At 39.7% G+C, this 22,558-nt stretch overlaps 1 protein-coding gene across 1 annotated transcript; it reads right to left on the bottom strand.

The window, feature by feature from the left end:
- Positions 1-2,564: 2,564 nt before the first annotated feature.
- On the bottom strand, positions 2,565-22,353 carry TTC38 (tetratricopeptide repeat domain 38). The gene is made up of 14 exons (XM_075760686.1): positions 22,202-22,353; positions 18,873-18,950; positions 18,322-18,403; positions 17,794-17,965; positions 16,653-16,826; positions 14,366-14,441; positions 13,103-13,222; positions 10,717-10,776; positions 9,564-9,602; positions 8,619-8,700; positions 7,801-7,966; positions 4,880-5,039; positions 4,529-4,602; positions 2,565-3,708 (listed from the first exon to the last, which is right to left on the bottom strand). The coding sequence occupies exons 1-14, from the start codon at positions 22,223-22,225 to the stop codon at positions 3,615-3,617; spliced, it is 1,401 nt and encodes a 466-aa protein (XP_075616801.1). The 5' UTR covers positions 22,226-22,353; the 3' UTR covers positions 2,565-3,614.
- Positions 22,354-22,558: the final 205 nt, after the last annotated feature.

The following is a 22,558-nucleotide window of genomic DNA, read 5'->3' as shown; positions in this document are numbered from 1 at the left end:
TGATAACCAACAGAATTTTGGAAGGTTTTGGGGTTTTTTTTTTTCCATTCCTAGTGACTGAGCAGAAACTGTATTTGTTTTCTGGCAATCCTAGCACTGCCACTTGTGGGTTGTGTTTTTGTCTGACATATAGCCTATGTGTGATAAAAGCACTTGGATTTGTCACTGCTGATGCTTTCCTTGCATTTCTGGATTGGCTAAAAGCAGGTTATTGACTGCCCTGCTGTATCTGCCTCGTTCACTAGCCTTATATTATCATCTGATTAATAGCTTTCAGAGAGTTCAATAGGTGCAGAACAAGCTTGTTCAGAAAAGCCTGAAAATGCATTTGCTGAGGGCACACTCTGTGCTCAATCCAGTAACTTCACCTTTTTTTAGGCACAGCATTGTAGGGGCTCTTCATGAGCACAGGTACTGCTGCTCTTGACTTCTGGATGCCTTATTTTTGTTCCTGTCTTTAAACCGAGGGAATAACTACTACTGATGTTTCAAGACACAGACTTTAGAAAATAGCACCACAGAATGTGTTATGAGCAGTGCCACTGTAAATTTGTTATTTGAAAACAAAAGCAAGTTTTTTGCATTTTACCTCTGAATATAATTTTTTTTTTTCCCAGTCTACCCTTGTGAGCTTGGGGTGCCAACCAGCTAGTTTGCTGACAAAGCAGCATACGCCAGCTGCAATCCCAGCAGTCAGCAGCTCTGTTGTCTCCTCCCTCTGCTCCACCCAAAACCCTTCAAGTATTAAGAGGGAGAGCGGTTTGAGGTATATCTGTGGCATGGCATGGCATGAGCAGAGTTTCCTAGTCCCTGCCAGGCTCTGGGGCTTGGCTTTGTCTCCTGGCAGGTTCAAGCCTCTGCAAAAAAAAAAAAAAAAATGCTACATTGGTGACAGCTCTGAAGAAGTGAAAGCTGTGAATGTGCAGCCCTCTGGCACAGCTGCTCTTTCGGTTCTCACGTGTCAAGGACAAGGCAGCTGCAAGTGGAAGTCTGCAAGACAAGTACAATGCCATTTTTTCAGGAAAAAAAGACTCAAGGCCTTGGAACAAGCCCATTCACTGATGCCGAGTTGTCGTGGCCTGTTGGACTGCACAGTGGCTCTACACAGGTAAGCACAATATCCTTTTGAAAGGCCTTAGCAGCTATGCATACAAAGAAGTTCAAGAAGCTGTTGCTTGGAGAGATTCCTGTAGCTGACTGAAGCCTTTATTTTCTATTTGAAAAGATCTGTATGTATGCTTTTATCAATCAGGAAAGCACAGGTGGAAAACATTTTTTAAAAAAAATACCAAACATGCTTTGCCCTGGGTTAATAAAGCTGGTCTTGATTTGCAAACAAAAAAGATGATTCAAAACCAATGTACCTGGTCATGATAGCACTGATGCTTTCTGCACCAACAGAACCGAGAAGCTGTAGTACTGCAGGGCTTTGGGGCTGAGTGGCAGGAGCCTAGGCAAGGCCCTAGACAATGGGTGATAGTTGCACTCTCACAGCAGTCTCCTGGACCTACCACAAATCGTCACTGTAGATGTTGGTACAGCTTAACAGCACTAATGGTCTAAACCAGTGAGGTCTTTAATGATGCTTTTAACGGGTCCTAAAAGCTATACCCACTGTAACAAAGACTTTCTAACTAACCCTTTGGCTCAGCTTGCTTGATGTTAACAGAATTGTTACAAATACTGCAGTAGCAGCTCTGACAGTAGAGAAGTCCAAGAGAACATCACCAGCTCCCCATTTTATTGCACTGAGCTACAAGAAATGTCCAACGCTGAAGAAGCAATAGTGGTAACTGAGCTGATGGTGCACATGGTCTCAGCACAGATGACTAAAAAAGCAGTTCAGAAAAGGCTGGCAAAGTGGGGGTATTGCCATTGCAGCCACTCTGGGCATCATGAAAAATATCATCAAAGTTACCAGTAGATGTTTCCTGATGTAATGCTGGCAGGGCACTTACTGCCCAGGCTCAACTTCTGATGCCCAGCACTAAAGGACTACTACCACTGCCCCCTTAATTCAGAAAAAAGTGCCACAGAAGCTGGGAGGGATGGCCTGCAAACTTTAACAGGTGTGGCAAAGATAGAACAAAAGCAAGGATAGGGATGTGTTTGTGTTTGCATAACCTGCACAAAAACAGTATCTCTCTTGTAAGGAGCAGCTGTTTATATAAAGTTTGTATCAGCTGCTCTGCTTAGATATAAAAAGGTGCACTTTTAGGAGTCAGCATGGTCCTTGGTCATGCTCTCCCTCTGCTTGTTCTTCCTCTCCTATTGTTCTTCCCACTGAGCTACCTGCTTGTTAATTATTTTCCATAATGGTAACTGAAAACAATTCAGCATAGCACGGTGAAGACAAAATGATTAGAGTACTTCAGATAAAAATAAGGGGAAGATAAGGCAGAAAACCAGTTCTCATTTATGGGCAAAATGTGTAGTACTAGTTGAGTGACAACACTTCTGGTCATGTTCATGGAAGCAAAGAGGATTCATACTGTTTCAAGTATGAAACTAAACTCAGTAACACATTTAAAAGCTTCATTCATACATACAAAGAAGTCATATTCTTGCTACTCAACAGAGCATATCTTTTAATTTACTGATGTAGAGCAGATAAAATTCTCAATCATATTATACCAAAAGTACTACAAGTGTCATTCTTAAATTTGTATAGCAATGGCTCAAATAAACTACACACTTCATGAACAGCTAGCAGTTTTCTCAAGCTTTTGTTCCCCAATAAGATATGTTATATTCCTTGAGTAAAAAGTTATCTTTAATCTGCGTTGCTTGAAATGCACCAATTAAAAATAATAGTGAAAATCTAGTCATGGCTGGACAGATAAAGCAGTGATGAAGCTGAAGAACAGGGAACAACACCTGAAAGACTTAAAACTGCCAAGGAAGTACCCATGTTAGAATAGTCACAGCTATTATTCCTCTTGTCTGGTTTCATTCACAGAGTAATTTCAGAAAGCTCCAAGGTGCTTTCCTATTGAAAGGAAAAAAGTTCCACATTTTATGAGAGGGAGTTGAAAAATATGCACCGGGAAAGAGATGCTAAATGCAGACAGATCTGTAATGCCAGGGTCTGTGACTGATGCCTGAATGGACTGCAAGCTTGATATGAAATTCAGTTTACGCCTGAATTGGCTCTGGCCCTGTACTTTCCTATTAGCTATGTTTAAAAAGTTCATTTGAATTACATGAGCAGTTTACTGATTATTTAACATACTAACAAAGTAACAAATTGGGCCAATGGATGACTGAAATCCAGGCACTGTTACTGGACTGTATACAATCAAGCTCACAGGGAACTGTCAGGAAAATATACCAGAAAAGCGGTATCCTGCGATGCTTCATAAAGCTGAGCATTATCAGCAGGTTATCTTCTTTCTTTGTGGAATCATCTAAGGTACAACCTCCTGAAATGCAACAGCTGTATTTTTTTTTTATTATTTTTTTTTAAGGAAATCATCAGGTCTCTACTTCACAGGGTACTCTTACCTACGGTGCATCTCTAGCATGGTTTAAATCATAGCACCCCTCCACACCCTGCACCCAGGTTTTGATTGGTAAGCTTATTGCTGTTTCAGCTGAAGCACGAGAGAAAAGACTTAAGCCACTGAATGAACAGCTGCTGCCTTCCTAATAAGTCGCTCCGTCATTGGTGAATTTGGTCTCATCACATCACGTTCTCTCAGAAGGCACCTGAGAAAGGAGGAGAGGTAGGAGAGAAAGGGGAGGAAGGTCAGGAGTACAACCTCAGTATTGCCGTAAGATCACCAGCAGTATCCTTCTAAGAGGAGGAAAATGGTACCTAAAGACCTGCCCTTGAGGTGCAAATTTCCTTTATTGGAAACATTTGGCCTTGGCATTGAGTTTAGGCAGAACAGTGTTGTTTTCAGCACTGACAGAGACCGAAAATGAGCACCCAGAGATCAGAGTGCACAGAAGAATAATTCTGATATTTTATCTGATTTTTATATTTCCAAGACACCTCTGGAGTCCTGGGACAATAGGACACTTTGCCTGTTCCCCTCCTTTCTTTAAAGTGTGCAGGCAGACCCAGTCAATACATTTCAACAGAACCCAATATGGACCAATGAGCAACATCTACAATTTCTACCAAGCTAGGCTCTTGTGATTTGTACGAAGGCAAGCACTCGTATCAGACTCTACAAATCTTATTTCCCAAGAAAGCAGATGCCAGCATTAGGACAGATTTGATTTTCAGCATCTCACAGAAGTTGAGCGGTCCACTAAGTACAGTGATCAACAGGCAGGAAGCTGCATTTTAAGGCAGAACCATGTGAAAATCAACTGCCCTTGAACAAATACAGATCATTCATCCAGACCCCAAGAGTGTACTTTTGGAATTGGGAACTACTGTGTACTTTTTATCCTAGTTACATGTTGCCACATTTAACATAAATGCTTGCACATAAATTTTAGCCTTAACTTACTGGTTACCTCTTATTTTTAGTAACAGTACTATTTCCACAAATATTTGTCAGGGAAAAATGCTCACCTTGCAAGTTTTTGTTTGGCATGTGATTTAGAATTTAAAGCAGCATGAATCAGTAACTGGCTGAAAACGTCTCTCTGAAAAAAAAGCAGCAAAAATTACAAGATAATAAGTAACTTAAACAAGCCAATACCTTATACCAAATTATTAAAACCAGAGGAAGGAAACATATCAACAAGAAAAATTAAATCTAACACTGCTAATAAGTGTTTGCAAACAGGATTCAGTCACAAGCACAGTTGAGCTTTTCACTTTCTAAGAATGAGGTGTTGTTAATAATATAAGTGCCTAATGAAGGCTGCTGAAAGAGGATTAAGTCACATAAAAAAAAAATCTTTTATTGATGTCCTTTACCTGAGCATTACTGCCTCCTAGTTGGATTAGTTGGTAACGGATTGGGTACAGCAGGTCTACAGCCTTGTCATAATTTCCATTTTCAAACTCTACAAAAGCCTGGCATAGTGGCAACCCCAACCTGGGAGCCAGGGAAAGCTCATGGTCTTCATGAGGTGCTCTGTCGAACAAGAAAATGGTTAACTCCCATAAGTCAAATTATAAATATGTGTATTTCAGTGCCAGTCTGTCACTGCCTGCAAACAGATTTTTTTTTTTTTTTAACTGTACAGAGCCTGATGTTTCAGGTACTTTTACAGGTACCACACTTTTGGTGTGGTTATGTTACTTTTACCTTTGTGTTATTCTTTTGAATACATCCACAAAAGGCCCAAGCCCTCCTGCCTTTGCAATAAACAGTTTGGGCTAGAAAAGTGAGAAAACCGCACCGTTTCTCTTCTGATGATCTCACCAGAACAGCCCACTGTTAGTTCTCTGACTGTCCTCATCTATGCTAAAAGTGGTGGCAATCAGTCCCTTGCAAACAGGTCCAAATAATAATCTTGCAAAATAGCTCGCCACACAGCCCCGTGCCTCACCCTCTTTGTAATAAACACTGTATTCCCAATGATAGCTCTCAAAGTCTGCTTTTAGGTCCACAAATAGCAATGGATTTCAGATAGCTCAAGTTGTTTTGGTTGTTTTTTTCTTTTCTTTTTTAGTGCTTGTATCCTAACCCACCTAAGAGTGGAAGAGGCATAGAGTATGACGCTATGTCTGCAGAAGAACATATACATTCTAGCAGGCATGCTTGCCAATATTAAAAAAAAAAAAAAAAAAATTGTCAGCAAACTGTAGCTCTTTGGTCTATAGGCAATACCTGCATGGGATAATGTGGAATTGTGCTTTTCCACTGCTACAGAAGCAGCTGACAGCGACCAGGCCTGGGAGGTAGAGCCATTTCAGTGCCAGAAGGTCGGCTAGCAATATGAGGAGAAGAGGGCTTTCTATCCCAAGCAATATAAATTACTCCTGAGAATATAGTGCACAGTTCAATGCCATAGATTCCATCTGTTGTTTAGGAAAGATTTTTCTGTAAATTTTCCAGTTAAATCTTTAACATTGAGGAACCTTAGTCACTGGCTTCTGTTTTGAGTGCTTGCAACGACAGCTGAGAGTCACACTCCCACACTAGTACCTTAAGTTTACCAAACACAGAGCACGCTCTGCGCTCTCCTTCCTGAGTCAGTGCTACAAATTTCCCATTTCTTCCACTAGGTCAATGTTGATTTTTCAGTGTGCAGTATTGCTCTATGTGTTTAGCACTCCTCAAACAAAATATGGCATCCTGGGAAGTTAAAAGTGCACAACAGATGTGCATTTTAAGTAAGTAGTTTGAGATAGTTAATGATGAAAACGATGAAACAATTCTTCATTTAAACATATATTCCAGCTCTGGGAAAATGCACAGAGATGGAAATCTGATTTTTTTTTTTTTTTTTGCTTTTTCTTGCAACTGATCTGAAGTATTGATTCATGAAGAACACTATACCCCCTACATAAACTAACGTTTCTATCCATGAAAATAAGCATGTGAGACCAACCACCAGAGTGCGCCACGGAATGCTTTACAACAAAAGTTCTTGTCAACTTTACATTGCAAAGGCTAGAGAAAAATATTGATAAAAAGCCAAGAATGACTATTGTTCATGCCAAAGTTTTATGACTGCTTTTTTAACACATACAAAACACATCTTAGATATCATTTAGCTATTACGTATTTGTGATACACAAATTAATCCATTAATCCAATCATAAATCCCTTCATCTCAGTCTGTTTTCTCAAATAATAAAACTAAGCTTTATAATACTTAACTACAGCTAAAAATGTACAGCTGTGTTACCGCAAAAGGCTGACCACATAGGCAAAAGGAAGCACTGGGTGAAAGGATAAGTAGCATATGTTCATTAAAGCCTCCCTGAAGTGGTATGCATGTGCAGTTTTATATACTTTATATATACTGACATATATTTATACTCTTACAGAAAAGATATTTGCCATTTCCTACTTTAGTCAAATCAGACATGCTTAGGTTTGTTTCATTATTTGTTTTTCTAAGTATTCTTAAAAATTACATTTACTTTTTTATTATTTTTTGATTGATGGGTATTACAGGAACAAATAGTGACAATTTCAGGTTCTCGTTCCTTCTTTTTTAAAGCAAGGGAAGCAATAGGTGATGAAACAGAGGAAAAACAGAGTGTGTGTGGGGAGAAACTGCATTTAAAGCATCTATATATCAACACCTTCAAAAAATTAAGGCAATTTACAGTTATTTAATACATAGAGGAACATGAAAAAAACCATTATTTAGTTGAAATACTTAAATATTCAGATTTTTCAAATAATTTAATTTGAAAACAAAATATTCTCTATTATTACTTTAGCAGTACTTGAAATTCAATTTCCTGCAGGGGTATTTCACAACACATCAAACAGCAGCTATTAGAGTATCACTATCAACTACTGCTCTATTATTTAAGAACCTTTTAAACTAGAGCAAAAATAGATAGCTGACATATATTGTAGAATGCCCTTACAGGCAACCTTCCAGGTAAAATACTTTATTTGTTGTATGTAACATAGCTTAGCGTGAACCCTTTGAAAAGAAATAGGCAGCAACTGTTCAGTTAGTGTCCATGACCTCAAACATAAAAGATTTCTGCTTAACAAGATTAGAAACCCCTCTAGACAGTAACTCAAAAAATAAATAATTATAGGGATCTCCTAACTGGAGACTGCTCTACTGAAACATGTCCCAGTGACGTGCTAAAGCAGGGAAGAGTGTGTTGTAGTGCCTCAGCAACCCAACAGCAATATCACCCTGAAGTTCAGAGGACAAAATATTTATTGAATACAATACTTTAATTCACTGGCTTACTTGGCAAGTTCCTGAAGAGTTGTTAAAAGCTCATCAGTAGTTTTGTGGTCTTTGGCTCCAAGTGAGGACATCAAGATGTGTACGTCATTGAACAGAAGAATATGATCTTTGGTGTGCTTCTTTGTAAGCTTGAGAACATTGTTCCACCTGTCTCCAAGCTTTACACCTAAGTGTAAAAAGTATCTTTCTCAATAAAAATACCACATGCAAAAGCACAACTTTGCAATATACTTTCAGCCACCCAGCATAAATAGCATTCCTACTAAATTCAAGAAAACATTTCCTAATGTGTCAAAATGTATAGGTTAATGCCTAGCTGCAGCCTGCCATATTTGAGCAAAGAGTTTTATTGACTGTCCATAATTTATAACTGATATTCTAAATTGCATTATGTGAGGATCTGGCTTTATTATGAGATTAGTCATGTCTTCTTGGAGATGATGTTCATAATGAACTGCCTGTAGCAATCAACTTATAGAGTGATAAGATGAATTTCATAAATAAACCCAATGCATCACTAGAGTTTCAGCAGAATACTGTGAAAGTAACATTCTCCCCCCTTCATGAACTCTAGTGTCTAAATACTAGCTTGCACTTACGTAGGAGAGCGCACAAAAGTCAGAGGCTAATATAGGTGTACTAGCTATTTCAATCAGTATCAAAATAGAATGTTACATATCTAACTTGAAGTTTACTTCAAGGAAGCTCCACAGCTTTTGAGGCTTATGTACTTTATTCTCAAACATACAAAACAGGCGAAGCGGGGAGGCAAAAACTGCTCCCCTTACAGTTTAAAGAATGGCAGGTGGATATCCTACCTTCCAGATGAAGCCTGTACAGCATCGAACAGTTATCTACTACATCCAGCATGCTTCCACTTAACAGACACCGGGGAGCAATCTGTAATCACAGGTATTCATAAGCTGATGTGCTAGTGGGAACTTACTCAGATAATCAAACTTATTTTCACAGTACAGAATTAATTTTATCTTTTTATTCATTCAAAAACACCCATTTTGCAATAGCCCTAATTGCAGCTTTCCTGAATACAGCACTTTGCAATGACACTTACATTGCTTCATTTGTGTTGTTTTTCCCATTATGACATTAAACTCAGTAAGTATGGAGAGTCACCAAGGTATTTTATTTTTTCCCAAAATAGTGCCATAAATACTACTTCATTTTGCCAGGGTTAGCAGATAGGAGTCTGCCCAGCAGCCTTCTTAATGCTTGCATTATTTTTATCATCCTTACAAAGATATGTTATCCTAAATTTGATATTGTTTATTTATAAAGATTGTTTTGAAGTCCAGACAGTAGAGAACTATAATAATTTAACTAGGAATGAAAAGACATGCTGTTGTTGAGTTAGTAGCTAACATGCAAAAATCAGTTCTTCGTGAAGGTAACTTGACTTTATAGGAAAATTATTTTATATCCTTTTTAAAAAGCTTTTTTCAGCAGAAGCATTTAGACCCACAGACCATGAATAAGAAACATAGATGGAATGGAAAACAGTACCACTGTAGTTCTTTCAAGCACAAGTGTAGGAAACATCTGAACTATAAAACACACAAGTCTTTTGGGCATTTTACCAGTTGAGAAACAGCTTCCCTAAAAAACTCTAACAACAGATTTAAAGAAAAAATATATATGTATCTATGGCATACTGTGATAGGTTTCAATCTCATACAGAAGGAAGAAAGCACGTATCACTGTCTTAAGCACGTTCTCGGTAAAGAATAAAAAAGGCCCCTACTCACATGATTGTCATAAATTGTCAAAGCAGCCTCATATTCACCCTGTAAAAGCAAACGAGGACTGCATAATTAATATTCAGATACAGTAACCAAAAGTGACTGGTAGTAACCAAAGGCATACATACAATTAATAGATGTCATAATATTACTTCACAACTGCCTCATAACTTGATCAAAACAAACCAAGTCAAAGAAACCTTGAGGTATTAAAAGAAAGAATGAAGTCTAAGATAAATCAAGATTTACTAGGCAAAACCATCAGTATGTTTAGGCTTCATTTAATAATAGTTACCGATACTGGTGTAAGTTACACATGAGGGAGAAAGACAAGGTATTACCTCTCATTCTAATGTTCCTTTCAGGGATTTTTGCAAAAATTAGCACATCCCAGAGTGTATGCAAAGAGGTAGGAAAGAAAATAATTTTAAGCAGGCTACAAAAAAGATGTATAGTTAGAAGGTGGCAAAATAAACAAGCTATTAGACTAGTATCGAGAATTATGCTCCTTCTATGTTAATACTGAACACAAGCAAGTTGCTCTGTTTTCAAGTACACTGCTTTCTCAATGATGTCACATTCGTCTCCCTCCCGAATTGAACCCCACAAGTGCTAAGCATTATTAAATCCAAGGAAATTCTGCATTGCAACCTAACGGGTTGGGTAAAATTGCAACCATTTTTAAAGTGTTTCAAGAATACGAATTAGTAACATTAATAATTAATGACATTGGTAACCAAATTTAGAGCAGTCTGCCTCTTTCTTAAAGTCAGCCAATTTTGGGGCCAGTAAATTAGTATTGAATTTTAAGAGAATTCTGTCTAATTTTTGTCTGAAAATTAGAGAAATTAGAGATCCAAGTTCATCTTTCTATCAAATAACACTGCCAAGTGTTATTAGTGAGGCTATTTGATCTTTAAGCGTGCAATAATCTCGCAATTTTTCAACATTTTAACAAAGTTCCTGGAACTTTGACCAAAGTAATTAAAATTTCTCAAACTAATTGTAATAAAGGACTAGTTTGTAAAAATGGCATTGTGCTATTTTATAAAAAAATGCCTTTAAATAGCTGGAAAAAAGCCTATAAATTTTAGGTTTCCCTTTTAAATAGCATTAGATGATCCGGACCATAAAACAGCTATATGAAAATATCTCGTACCTTTTCAATAAAGTATAAAGCCCAGTGCCAGTAGTTATGGCAAGCAAGCATATCACTGTTCTGGAAAAAAAGAACAGGAGAAAATATTATTTACAAAATAACTTCCCATTTAAACATATCTAGTCTGATTTCTGTTTCATTCTTCAGCAAAACTGAGCACTTCATGAGACAGAAGAGACAAAAATTTTAAGTTAGCTGGCCAGGATACCTTCTCATTTGATACGTTTGGTCCTTGCAAGTATTGAGGGAGACACCTCAAAAACAAGGTTTCCCCTATGCCATTTTCCAGAAAAGAATGTCAATTCAATGCCTCAGAATTCACTCTTCTGCAGCACTTTTTCTTTTTTTCCTTATGAAAAAAATTCACATCTATAACAAGAGTAAGATTTGTCTCATCTAAAATTTAGGGAACTTGTCTAAAGTAACCTGGATAGATAGTAGAGAGAGATACCTTATGTGGGCCATTCACCCACCTGTCTAGATATCCAGCTCAGAGAGGAATCACTTCTTAAACATACGTTTTACTATACACTACAGAAGCTGCAGTAGATACCAAACACATTGGCAGTTCATCAGATGAGGTGAATATTTGCTGGACTGTACCAACTTTGCACTGTCCATTTCAGCTGGCACCAGAACTTCAAATATTCTTCCCTAGCCTGCACTTCAAGACAATGTCATTGCAGTTCACCTTTGCGAGTGCATTGAGAATAGACAAACACGAATATAATACCATAATCCTTTCGTGAAAATTAAAATACCAGAAAGGTTCGTTCCTCTCCTCCCATTCTCTCCCAGTGCTGCAGTTAAACTTAATGTTCTCACAAGTGCAAAAAGCATCTTCATTTTCATGGTGACAACTGTAACACCCACTTTCAGGACGCACAAAAGTTCCCAGTGAATGTCACAACTTTATAGTGCTAAGATAAACATTCTGGTAATCTTTACTTGTTTAATATTAAATCACAAACCAAACCTGAGCAACTGAAGTAGGTAAGTGCTTGGTAGAAGCCTGATAATACCAAGTTTACTACCATACTACCATTCCAAATGTCATACAAACAAGAACATGGGATCACCTCACCCTTTTTCTGCTGATGATTTTGAGTTCTGAATGTGATTAAATTGCTAAAGGACAAATGGGCTTGCAGGTTACTAAATAACTAAAAGCCGGCCATGTGAACTCATTCTAACAGCTCACAAGAAAAAACAGTCCTATTTAATAATACACAGCACTGGCAGAGAGGTCTCCTCTGGTAAAATAACTTGCTCCTTTTGATTTTGTGCTGAAATATACACATAAAACAAATGGCATCTGCTTTTTTTGGGGAGTGGAGAAACAAACCAAACCACAACAACAAAAAAAAAAAACCCAAAAAATAAAAAAACCCCGCAAAACAAACAAAAAAACCCCAACAACACAAACACGAGTACTCTATAAAGAAATCCTGTGCCAAATCTTTGCCACTCTTATTGGGCAGGAAAAAGATGAATTAAAAGCAACAGAAGGAGCCTGAATATTGTGGCAGTACAGATAGATTTTCCTGGTCATTAAATAAAAATTAAAAATTTCAAATCAGCAGGCAAAATACAAGCAATTTTAATAAAGCCTTTAGAGAGACCTGCTTTTTTTTCCATGTGCGTACATTTGAAAGCTCTGTGTTTATGCTGGCTAAGATGAAAAAAATATTGCACGAACGAAGTGATTATACATATTATCATTATGACGATGTCAGCTGTCACAAATCTTAACCATACTGGGTCAGGCACGAGAGTACATCAGACAATTCTACTTACTGATCTTGCACTTTTTTATTTTATTTTAGTTGGATAAAGGCTATAAATGACAGAGGCATAAAGAGTTTAAAAAAAAAAATCAATCCAAAAGTCAGTGATTGGGGTTTTTTAATGGATTACCCAAACTGCCAAAACCCTGTATCACTTTTTCATTAAAACTAATAGATGAAAGCACAAAATGCTTTCCGAGAACGACAGATATGAACCTCAAGCGGGGGTTTTCTGCCTGCACTTCTAAGCTCAGTATCTGAATGCTTAGCTTAAAAAAACAAGTGCAAAAGTGAATCCCTGCCTACTGGCTTGTGTGACATTTCTAATGTCAGCAGTGGTAGTAATGATGGCTTAAAGTTGTCTACAGCATGTATCCCTCAAAAGATGCCATTTTTTTTTCTCTCTACCTCTTGCTTCAAAACCACCATGGATAGAACCAGCACCTCAAGTGACAGTTTCTTCTAATATGTAAAATTTTCATTGCTTGTAACATGTCTGCAGATAGGAAGGAATTGCATGCAGAGGAATCAAGAACTTATCTGGAGGAGATAAAGAAGACCTAGAAGGAGCTTTTTCAGAAATGCTACAAGACATTTACCTTCCAGTTGGTTTCCGTTTCCTTCATAAATTCTAATCCTTTCTTCACCTCTGCTTTCATTTCATTTATGTGAGCTATAGTATGAACAGACCATGCATCTGTCCGATTTATAGCCAAAGCCTATAAATGAAAAAAAGGGAAAACGTGATGAAGCTTGCACACTTGCAAATAACAGTATTTATCACTGCTGATATAGAAACAAGAGACTACTTTTTACTTGCTGCATCTTAAGTACATCCCTGGACCGTTCTAACTAACCATGGCCAGAAAGTGATTTGGACAGAAAAGGAAGAAAATGTCTATTGGCTGACTTCACTTCCCAGCTTCTACCGCAGAGATGAACACCCACAGAACACTTTAAAATGCAGGATTTAATTAAGATTATCAAATGATGTTTTATTTCACAGACATGCATCAATATCAGCCATGAAAGAATCACACACACAAGCATGATATATTCCATGACATTGTGCCTTGCATGTAAACATTTCTTCAAGAACATGACCAGCTCTGAGCATTCAGCAAATTCCTCTTTCTTGCTCCAACAACTCCTGCTAGTTTTTAGGCATTTTGCAAGGTTAGTCATTAACCTTGTAAATGATGAATGTTAATGTTTAGTCTTTGTTGTCACTTTCAGCAATCTGATGTAACAGAAGTTTGGCAAAAACACCCATTAGAAATTAATTGTATTTGAGACTCCTGGAGGACAGGGATAATCCTGAGGACTGGAGAAAGCCAAGTATAATTACTATCTTAATAAAAAGGGAACAGGCTGGCTAATATTGATCCCCAGGAACATTGCAGAGTTAGCTGGTCAATAATCAAGCAACAAGCATCTGGAAAAAAAGGGAGAGGGAACCCAAACAGAATGGATTTTCAAGAGCAGATTACATCAAACCAATCCAACATTCTTTAATAGGAGTAAACAGCCAATTACACAGCAGACAGGATAATATATGGATTTTATACAGGTGTTCTGACACCATCTGACAAGGCATGCTCATAAGCAAGTGAAGGAAATACAGTCAGGATGAAACTGCCATGGTATGGCATAAATGTAGGAATCTTTCTAAGGAATAGTTATCGGTAGTCTCTTACAAAACTCTGTGAGCATTTCCATGTTGAGCTTTATGTCTTTGCTACTTCTACTAACAAATAGGATGAAGACAGTCAGTTCACGGCTTTTGTGCAAACCACCCCCCAGAGATAGGGACCAGGTTTAAGAATTCTAAAACTTTTTAGCACCAATAACAGGCAATTTACCTCACGGGCAAGCTCCTCAGCACGATCGAAAAAGTTTGTTTCCATGAGTCCAAAAGAGTAGTAGCCTTTCACGTAGCTAAGCAAAAGGGCAAAAAACAGTGCATCATCCATTTAGAACTAGATTTAAGCTAGGACCAAAAAACCTGTTAGAAATAGACTTTAACTCAAGCCAGTCCTTACAATGCAAGTTACAAGGACGGTTCAAGCTTGCAGAATACAGAACAACTAGCTAGTTTTCATAGGAAATGAGAAGCCCAGAAACACCAGCATGGGAAACAGTAACAAGATGCACATCACCAGTGTTTTGAGAACCAATATTTACCTCTTTAGATAAGCTAAAGAGTTGCACAGAACAATCTGCAGATCTCCATGACAGTTGCAAGATGCAGAATTAGAAGGCTTGAAGCAAGACACTGCTGTCACCAAAGTTATCTCAACATCGCAAAAGCAACACTTGAGTATAGCCTTCTGTACTTACTCCAGTGCCCACAAAACTATAGGTGAGCACTTTCATGTGAAGTGGCCCTTTAAAACTGGTTGTAAAGCATCCCCATTAAGCCATAAAGGCCCAATGTAAAGGAAAATTAGGGATGTTATATGCACATACCTCATGCAGTCATTTTAAGAAATATTTAACAAGCGATTGTACAAGAGGAAATGGCCTTGAGTTGCACCAGGGGAGGTTTAGATTGGTTTATGAGGAAAAATTTCTTCACCAAAAAGGATTTCGAGCACTGGAACAGGCTGCCCAGGGAAGCAGCTGAGTCACCATCCCTGGAGGTATTTAAAAGACGCATAGATGTGGTGCTTAGGGACATGGTTTGGTAGTGGATTTGGCTGTCCTAGGTTAATGGTTGGACGTGATCTTAAAGGTCTTTTTCAACTTAAACGATTCTATGATTCTATGATTAACTGCTATTCCATTTGCAGGTTCACAGATTGCAAAATACCACAGGATATGTTTCTGCTTCTGAAAATACCTGTTGGGGTTTTAATTTTAAACTCCTGAGGCAAAGGAACTACTAAAACGCATGGGCTATGTTGCAACTGATTTACTTCATGGATCAAGATAAATAAAACTTGAGTTTTTAAAATTTTTTTTAGCCAATGTATCAATTCACATGTAACTCTACATGTCTGTAGGTCTGAGGACACAGGGTACTTGCCAGGTTTTTATATTTCAAGAAATGCTTGCCATATGGGTGTTTCCTGTTGCTTTACAATTAAGTGGACAACAACCCACACTTTACAGCATTGTGTCTAGAAAAGTTTATAAAAATGCAGTCAAAACTTCTAAGTCATCTTACTTCCCAAAAAATGAAACCAGCATATTGTAGTTGAAAAGAACTAAGGGGTTTAGATTTTTCTGAGTTACACAGCTGGAATAATGAGACTCCTGACTCTACTCTCTGTGCCGTAAGATTGTGGGGTACCTCAGTTAGCTTCATTATTATGTTAGCAATCAGTCTGTATTCTCTGCACTGCTTGTGGAAGAAAAAAAGGTTGTGCTAGATAGAGAGATACAGTGCATGGGTCTACAGCAATATTCATAAAATATTCAGAAAGTTATGGTTGCCTGTGGATCGCCTATTCACCTATCTCTAAATGTATGTCTTGACTTATAATTTAATGTTTATTTTTATATAAAGTTGAAAGCTTTCAAATAATTTAACAGGTCTTAAAAAAAATCAAAAATTATCCTAAGTTAGTTTTTATTAACTATTCACTTGTCGATAGATTGAGATTATCTTGAATTAACTTTGGGAAATCGAAACTTTCAGGATTGAACTAAAGAAATTTTAAAAAATTCTGCCTTCCTGTTAGTCTTTGCTGCACCAGCTGTTATAGCATATCCCCAAGTTTTATTTCAGAACAACATTTTGGTATTCCAAGTTACAACTCCTTTCTTCTTTCCACAGATGTGCTCTATCACCCACAATGCAAGCCCCAAGTCAAAAACTAGAACCATAAAAGCCCAAAGGAGTTTTGCCACTGCTCTCAGTGAGGGCATGATTTTATCTTGTTTGTTACATGCCACGTGCCATATTTGACAGCACAATTTAGTAAATGAGCCACAGCTCACTTAAGAAAAAACCCTCATCAACAGGGATACAGGAGAGATGGTCTAAGCTGCGGTCAGGTTTGATTCACTTCGAAGCCCTTGACTTTGTCTACATGTTTGTTTCCAACAGATCCTGCTATTTAGATGTGTCTGAACTTTAAAAAAAAAAAAAAAAGTACATGCACACCAGATAAAAAGCAATTTTCAAAATGAAGCATGACCCACCTGCTCAGTGGAACATCAGATGTCCAGAAAGGATAAACCCGGGCAACAGAATCTCGCATCTGTATATGATGTCCCAGGTAGAAATAAGCATCCTGGGAAAATTTGAGGGCTAGCAGGTCTGTTGGGTGGCTCTGCAGAATCTGTTCCCATAGATCACAAGCTTTTGGAAGCTGGCTAGAAATAAAAAAAAAATTATTTTGATTGCTGAGAGAAGGCACACTGCCTCTACTGTTAGTTCTAAACTCATGCTGTTCAGAACAATAGAAAATTCAACATCAAATTACTTTTTTTTTCCTTGAAGGAATTTCTTCATCTTTTTTTTTTTTTTTTAAGTAATAATGTCATTATTTTCACTGAGCACCTTCTGGGAAATCTTTTGAAAGAAGTGTCCTCGGGTTACAAGTCACTATAACACACAAGGAAAATGAAACAAGCTTAAATCATACATCTAAAGATTTTCCTACAGGGTTGAACAGTTTTTACAGAGACCTACCATAATTAATCTAACTTCATATGTGCAACGACACCTTCCCTCTCCTCTAGTGGGAATCAAACCCATAGTAACAGGGCTTCAGTAGCTTCCTCTCTACCTTTGCTAAGATGTATGTGAGGTAAATGCATGCTCACCTGTTTGACAAACAAATAATGAAAATAAATCATTAGCCCGTACTTTCTGCAGCGCACATAAATTCATCAGCACTTCTGACACTCTGCTAACTCCCTCTTTTACAGAGGGAATAGTTTTTGACACAAGGAGACAACAGAGAGAAGAAAAGTCTGTTTGTAGCTTTGCTTATGTGGATCCAAGTCTGTGTTATATTATGTTGGACCTTAACTGTAGTTAGTTTCCTAGTTTTAAACCATATATTCCACTGATGGATCTATGACAGATTTAAAACATGGAATGCTTAATAATATGAAGCAGTGGCAATAGAACACTTCCCTTCCTATGGTGCTGCTCACTAACTAGTCATGGTGCTCACAGTTTGGAGAGATAAATGCAAGAACAACCACTGGCATCTCACCCTGATCCTTTGCTCGATATCAGCTAGTGTCAGGCAACACCACTACCAACTACCTCTTCCACCTGTGGTGGCTAAAACTCTTCACAGTCCTTTAAATGAGATGACAGTGGACTTACCCACTGGCAAACATGTCCAGCGCTGATACATGAAGCTTCTCCCGCTCAGTCAGTGGCTGTGATTTTGAAAGTGTCATCATCGTTCTCATGGCACTGTCCAGCTCTTTGTTGAGCCGCACTGAACTTCCAGTGCCAATCAGCTCCAAACCATTAGCAATGACATGTCCCATTGCTACAGAAAATAGCACGTTACAACTTGAGCTGTACAGCACTGCAGGTAATTCATCTCTACATAAACACAAGGGGGTGTTATCCGTTTGTTTGAAACAAGACTTGCACTCACAGGGGTCTGGGAAGACTCGTAAGCCTGAACTATTTACAGGCTTTTCATGATAGCCATTTAAAAAGACTTGAAATTAAAAGGAAAAAACCCACACAAAACCATTTCAGCCTGCTCTAGACTCTGAATAAGTTTTACAGAATTCTATAACCCAACACTTCCCACTTGCCTAAACAAAGTAACTTACACACCGAGACACAAAGTATTATCCAGCACTTTCCATGCTAAGAATTAAAGGTTATACTTACTAAAATTTGGATCTGCTGCTTTTAACTGCAAGAGACAGCCCTCAATACCTCCAAGGCTCTCATTATTGGTCCAGGTGGCATACTGTAAGAGAGACAGAGAGAGGGTCAAGGAATCTCCAATAATATTTGGCTTCTTTTCATTCTCCCACACATATAGAATCCAAAAGTAAGCAAGACAAATGAGTAAAAGACAAACTTTGGATTCAGATAAGGTTAGTGTAGCAGGAAAACAGAAAAACTATTTTCTTTCAGGTAGTTTGGCCACCAGCAGAACTAATAAACCTTGGATTTCTATGTGGTTTACATCAACTGGTTGATTCTCCCATGTCAAGTGGGGTGAGCACGCTGGCTGAAGTTTCCCCCACAGCTGCAGCATCTGGCATAGCCCTCAGCTACAAGGGTTTTCTGCTGCCTGCTAATGGCTGAACTCCTGCAGCAGCCTGATTGTGAGGCTCTCCCAGCTCGTAAGAAATTTAAACATCAACAACAGCAAAGACTGTTTCATGCATGAGTCCCTTCAAATCACATTTTCTTACACTTTTTGGTCATACCTGGGTCAGCGCAGCATCAAACAGTTTACAGGCTTCATTGCTAGTAGTTGACAGGACAAGTCCAGCATCCTGCCAAGCCTGCACAACAAACACACACAAACCTGCTCATTTTACACGTGCATTCTCCAGACTAAGCCAACAGATTTTCAAATTGATGGTATTCTGATATTGTTGTCAACTATGCTTTTTTTAAAAAAAAGAGAAAAGCTGGAAGGACAATGTGAGTAGATACACAAACCTTTTGTGCCGTTGTAGTTACATCTGAAGACTCAATAAACAGGGGTTAACAGTGGGAATAAAGAAGCAACAATTTGTAAAGTGTAATGGAAGATCTTGATGGGTTACACATCTCGTAATGAGACACTCATTCTTAATTCATTACAACTCAACTTTTCGCTAGTCCCTCTGCTGCAGACACACCTCATGTGAAGTTGAGACACAGTAAAATAAACACCTGTTTTTTTAATAACTGAAATCAATACCTTAAGTAACTTGTAGGTGGATTTGCTCTGTCAGGCTGTTCTGCCATTCACTGGAGTTCAGCCAGCAAAGAATTTGGACCAGACTTGTACATGAGCCTTATGAAAAGGAAGAACGTAGGCATTCAATAAAGCTAAAACACAAAACAGAAATCAGGCTGCCGTAGTTTCTACGTAACACTCACTGAGGTGCTACATCTCCTGGCTAGCTGCTGGAGAATCAAGAGAGTTTATTAGGCAGATGCACAGCTTCATGGTGGAATTAAGCTGCTGCAGCAGCTATAGCACCCTGGTTCATGGTTGTCTCCATGACTGCTCTCTTAAGTAACTCAGGCAACAAAATGAAAAATCCAATGCCTATTTTAAAACACCTAACTTATTTATGTGGGTTCCTACAGCAAACAGGCATGCAATCTCTAGTTGTTTGCAGACCTTTTCCCCCCACACAGGAGGGCCGCAAAACCACAATGCCTGTCATCTCACAAGCTGAGATGCTTCCCTTGGCAACCTATTCATATATTTTTAATAACATTTGAGTTTATTTCTACTAATCATTCTCCATTCAGCATTCCTATATTGCACCCATCACTGCCTCTAAGACCATAGGCTTCTCAAGCACAGACTTACATTCAGCACACCATATATATTCTTGCTTAAGTATACACACATGTGAGGAGCTGCCCCAATCCCTGCAGCACTACTTCTATTCCAGTACACAGAACATATGGTACAGACATAAAAAAGGACCTGAGGCAAGCCAATTCAGACTCCTCCTAATAGGGGATTAGTCCATGAGGATGCTGCAAGAATTCAGTTTGTCTCATTATACACTTTAGGGTATTTCCTGGTTCTAATAACCCAACTGTCAAAAATTTTAAGTACTAAGGCAAAGAAATCTTTGCTAATAGTATCCTAAAGCTTTGCCACTGTGATTGGATTAAGGACTCACATTCCAGCAGCTCAAGCACTTGCGTGTTCAATTACAAGCCTGAAAGACTAGACTGGAATGTAAAATTACAATTTTTCTTTACAATCCATGCTATACCCAGAAACAACGTAAAGAGAAAAGTCAAGAGGGTAGCAAATTTAGGCCTGCTACTTACAGGCTACCTTTCAAGGTGCCCTGCAAAATAGGCCACAAACCACTTTCATCACCAGTTGTCAAAAACAAGCTGCGTTTGAAGCAGCTGTGTATGCCACTGCCTGTTTTGCACAACAGCTCGAGATACTTGCCAAGTAGAAAGTGTCATCCCATTTTGAGGGGATTTGTTAATACTAAGATTCATTGGAATGAAAACACCTGTGCGAAAGCATGAGAAAAAACAGCAGAACTAGGGTTAGTAAGAAAAGGCCTGCATCCATCACTAAGGACACTGCTGATCTAGTTGAGGTACACGTTGTTTCCATCCGCTCTAGAAAGCCTTTGCTCTGCCAAGGCTGCAGCCCAGGTAGCGCACCCCTCACTGCAAGACACCCACTCTGGCAACAGGAGGATGGCAGCAAGGCTGTATCATATCATGTATGCCAGTACTCCTCCTGTTAGCAGGCCAGGACAAGAAACTGCAGGAAGGAACCACCCCATAACAGCTGCTGACTCCTAAAAGACATAAAAGATCCACCCTAAACCTAATCTGCTGTTGCTAATCAAGAACCAAAGAGCTACAGGGAGCACAGAAGAGCTAGCACCTATTGTCCTCTGGGTGGTCCTGCCCAGACTACTTGGGACACTCATGTCTCGGGGTCTATCTGTACTCAGGTATCAGACTGTGGCTGAAGAAATCCATAAGAGAGGGAGTGAGACTAGGTAAAAATCAGCCTGGAGAGTTTGTAAAACAATTACCATGTCCCATGTCCACAGAGGCTGCCTTTGAATTCTGTTACGCTTAATGTCCCACACCCCTCCTCTCTAACTCCAGAAGAGACTCTTCTCTGTGATGCTTCTTGGAAGAGAGCGCCATGGCCTTGGCTTTTCTCACTGCCTCTTTAGGATGAGAGTTTAGACATAGGATTAGGTGACTGTTTATTTGTATTTTTGTTCCTCCTAGAATCCCAGCCATCTCTGAAGAATCTCCGCTCTTTGCGGGTTGCTGTTAGTGCTTCCTCTTTTACTCGAGTGGCAGCTCTCCAGAGCTCTGGCACTCATGAGCCTATGACTCTCTCAGAAGATCTTCAAGACTTTTTTACCTCCCCCTGCCTAATTAACCAAAAAACAATGATGAAAGGAGTGACATAGAGAATAAACTGCATGGGAAAGAAAGCACACAAATGATTAATCAGTAACTAGCTCCTGCAGACAGTTTGACCCCTTGGACTTGAAGCTGGTTTACAGTTAAAAGGCAGCCTGGTCCGCTTTTGAGGCCCACAGAGAGGGCAGGTGAGTGCCTATAGGACCAGTCTGCACTATGAACGAGACCCAGCAATGTTCAGACACGGGTTTGCTTCCCCCCGGTGGAGGGGGTACGGGTACAGTGACTCGTCCCCATTTTTACATGCCAACAGCAGCCTCAGCCCACCTGCAACCCTCCCCGAGTGTAAGGTTACCGCGAGGTTAAGGGAGATAAGCGTCAACAGAGGCCTCAGCTGGCTCGATTCGGCTCGGCTCGGCTCAGCTCCCCTCCCGCCACAGACCCCAGCGCCCGTCAGCAGGTTCCCCCCCCTCCCAGCCCCGGAGCCTCCCCAAGGGCCACACGGGAGGACACCGCCCACCCGAAGGGCACACACCCGCCGACCCTGGGACCCCGGCAAGCTCAGGGACCACGGGCAAAAGCAGCCGCAGCCCCCGCGTTGGTCGCTGCGGCGGGGGCAGGCGAGGCGCCTCGCCGTCGCGCTCCGCCTCAGAGCTGTACTCACCTTGCAGTCCCTTAGCGGCACCATGATTCCCCACAAGGACTCCTATGCCGTCGTCCAGCGGCTCCGCGGTTCCCGCCCCCGCAGGAGGAGGGGCTGGGGCCGGGGCCGGGGCGGTAGCGGGGCCAGGCTAGCAGCAGGCGGGGCCGCCGGCGGCGGCTGCGAACAGGGCTGGGCGCTGGTCGGCCCGTTGGCAGCGGCTGCGTTCAGAGCCCCTTCGTCACCGAGGAGCGCCGCAGTGCTGCCTACGGATGTGTTTCGTGTAGATTATCGGCCCCAGAATACTTATTTCTTGTGGCATCGGGTATATCCTCATACGATCTGCTGTTTCTTACGTTAAATACCTTTCTTACCAGCTGT

Source organism: Balearica regulorum, chromosome 1 (genome assembly GCF_011004875.1).
Source record: "Balearica regulorum gibbericeps isolate bBalReg1 chromosome 1, bBalReg1.pri, whole genome shotgun sequence".
Lineage (NCBI taxonomy): Eukaryota > Metazoa > Chordata > Aves > Gruiformes > Gruidae > Balearica > Balearica regulorum.
Note: the sequence above shows the minus strand (reverse complement) of the source record. Positions and strands in the feature narration are given on the sequence as shown.

What these genes read in the sequence shown, in the direction of transcription:
- TTC38 (XM_075760686.1), bottom strand. Translation starts at nt 22,225, where the DNA reads ATGGTGCCGCTAAGGGACTGCAAG. An exon ending in TTGATGCTGCGCTGACCCAG is followed by an intron (nt 18,404 to 18,872) that starts GTATGACCAAAA and finishes TCTCTCTTACAG; the next exon opens with TATGCCACCTGGACCAATAA. An exon ending in CTGAGGAGCTTGCCCGTGAG is followed by an intron (nt 13,223 to 14,365) that starts GTAAATTGCCTG and finishes TTTCATTTATAG; the next exon opens with GCTTTGGCTATAAATCGGAC.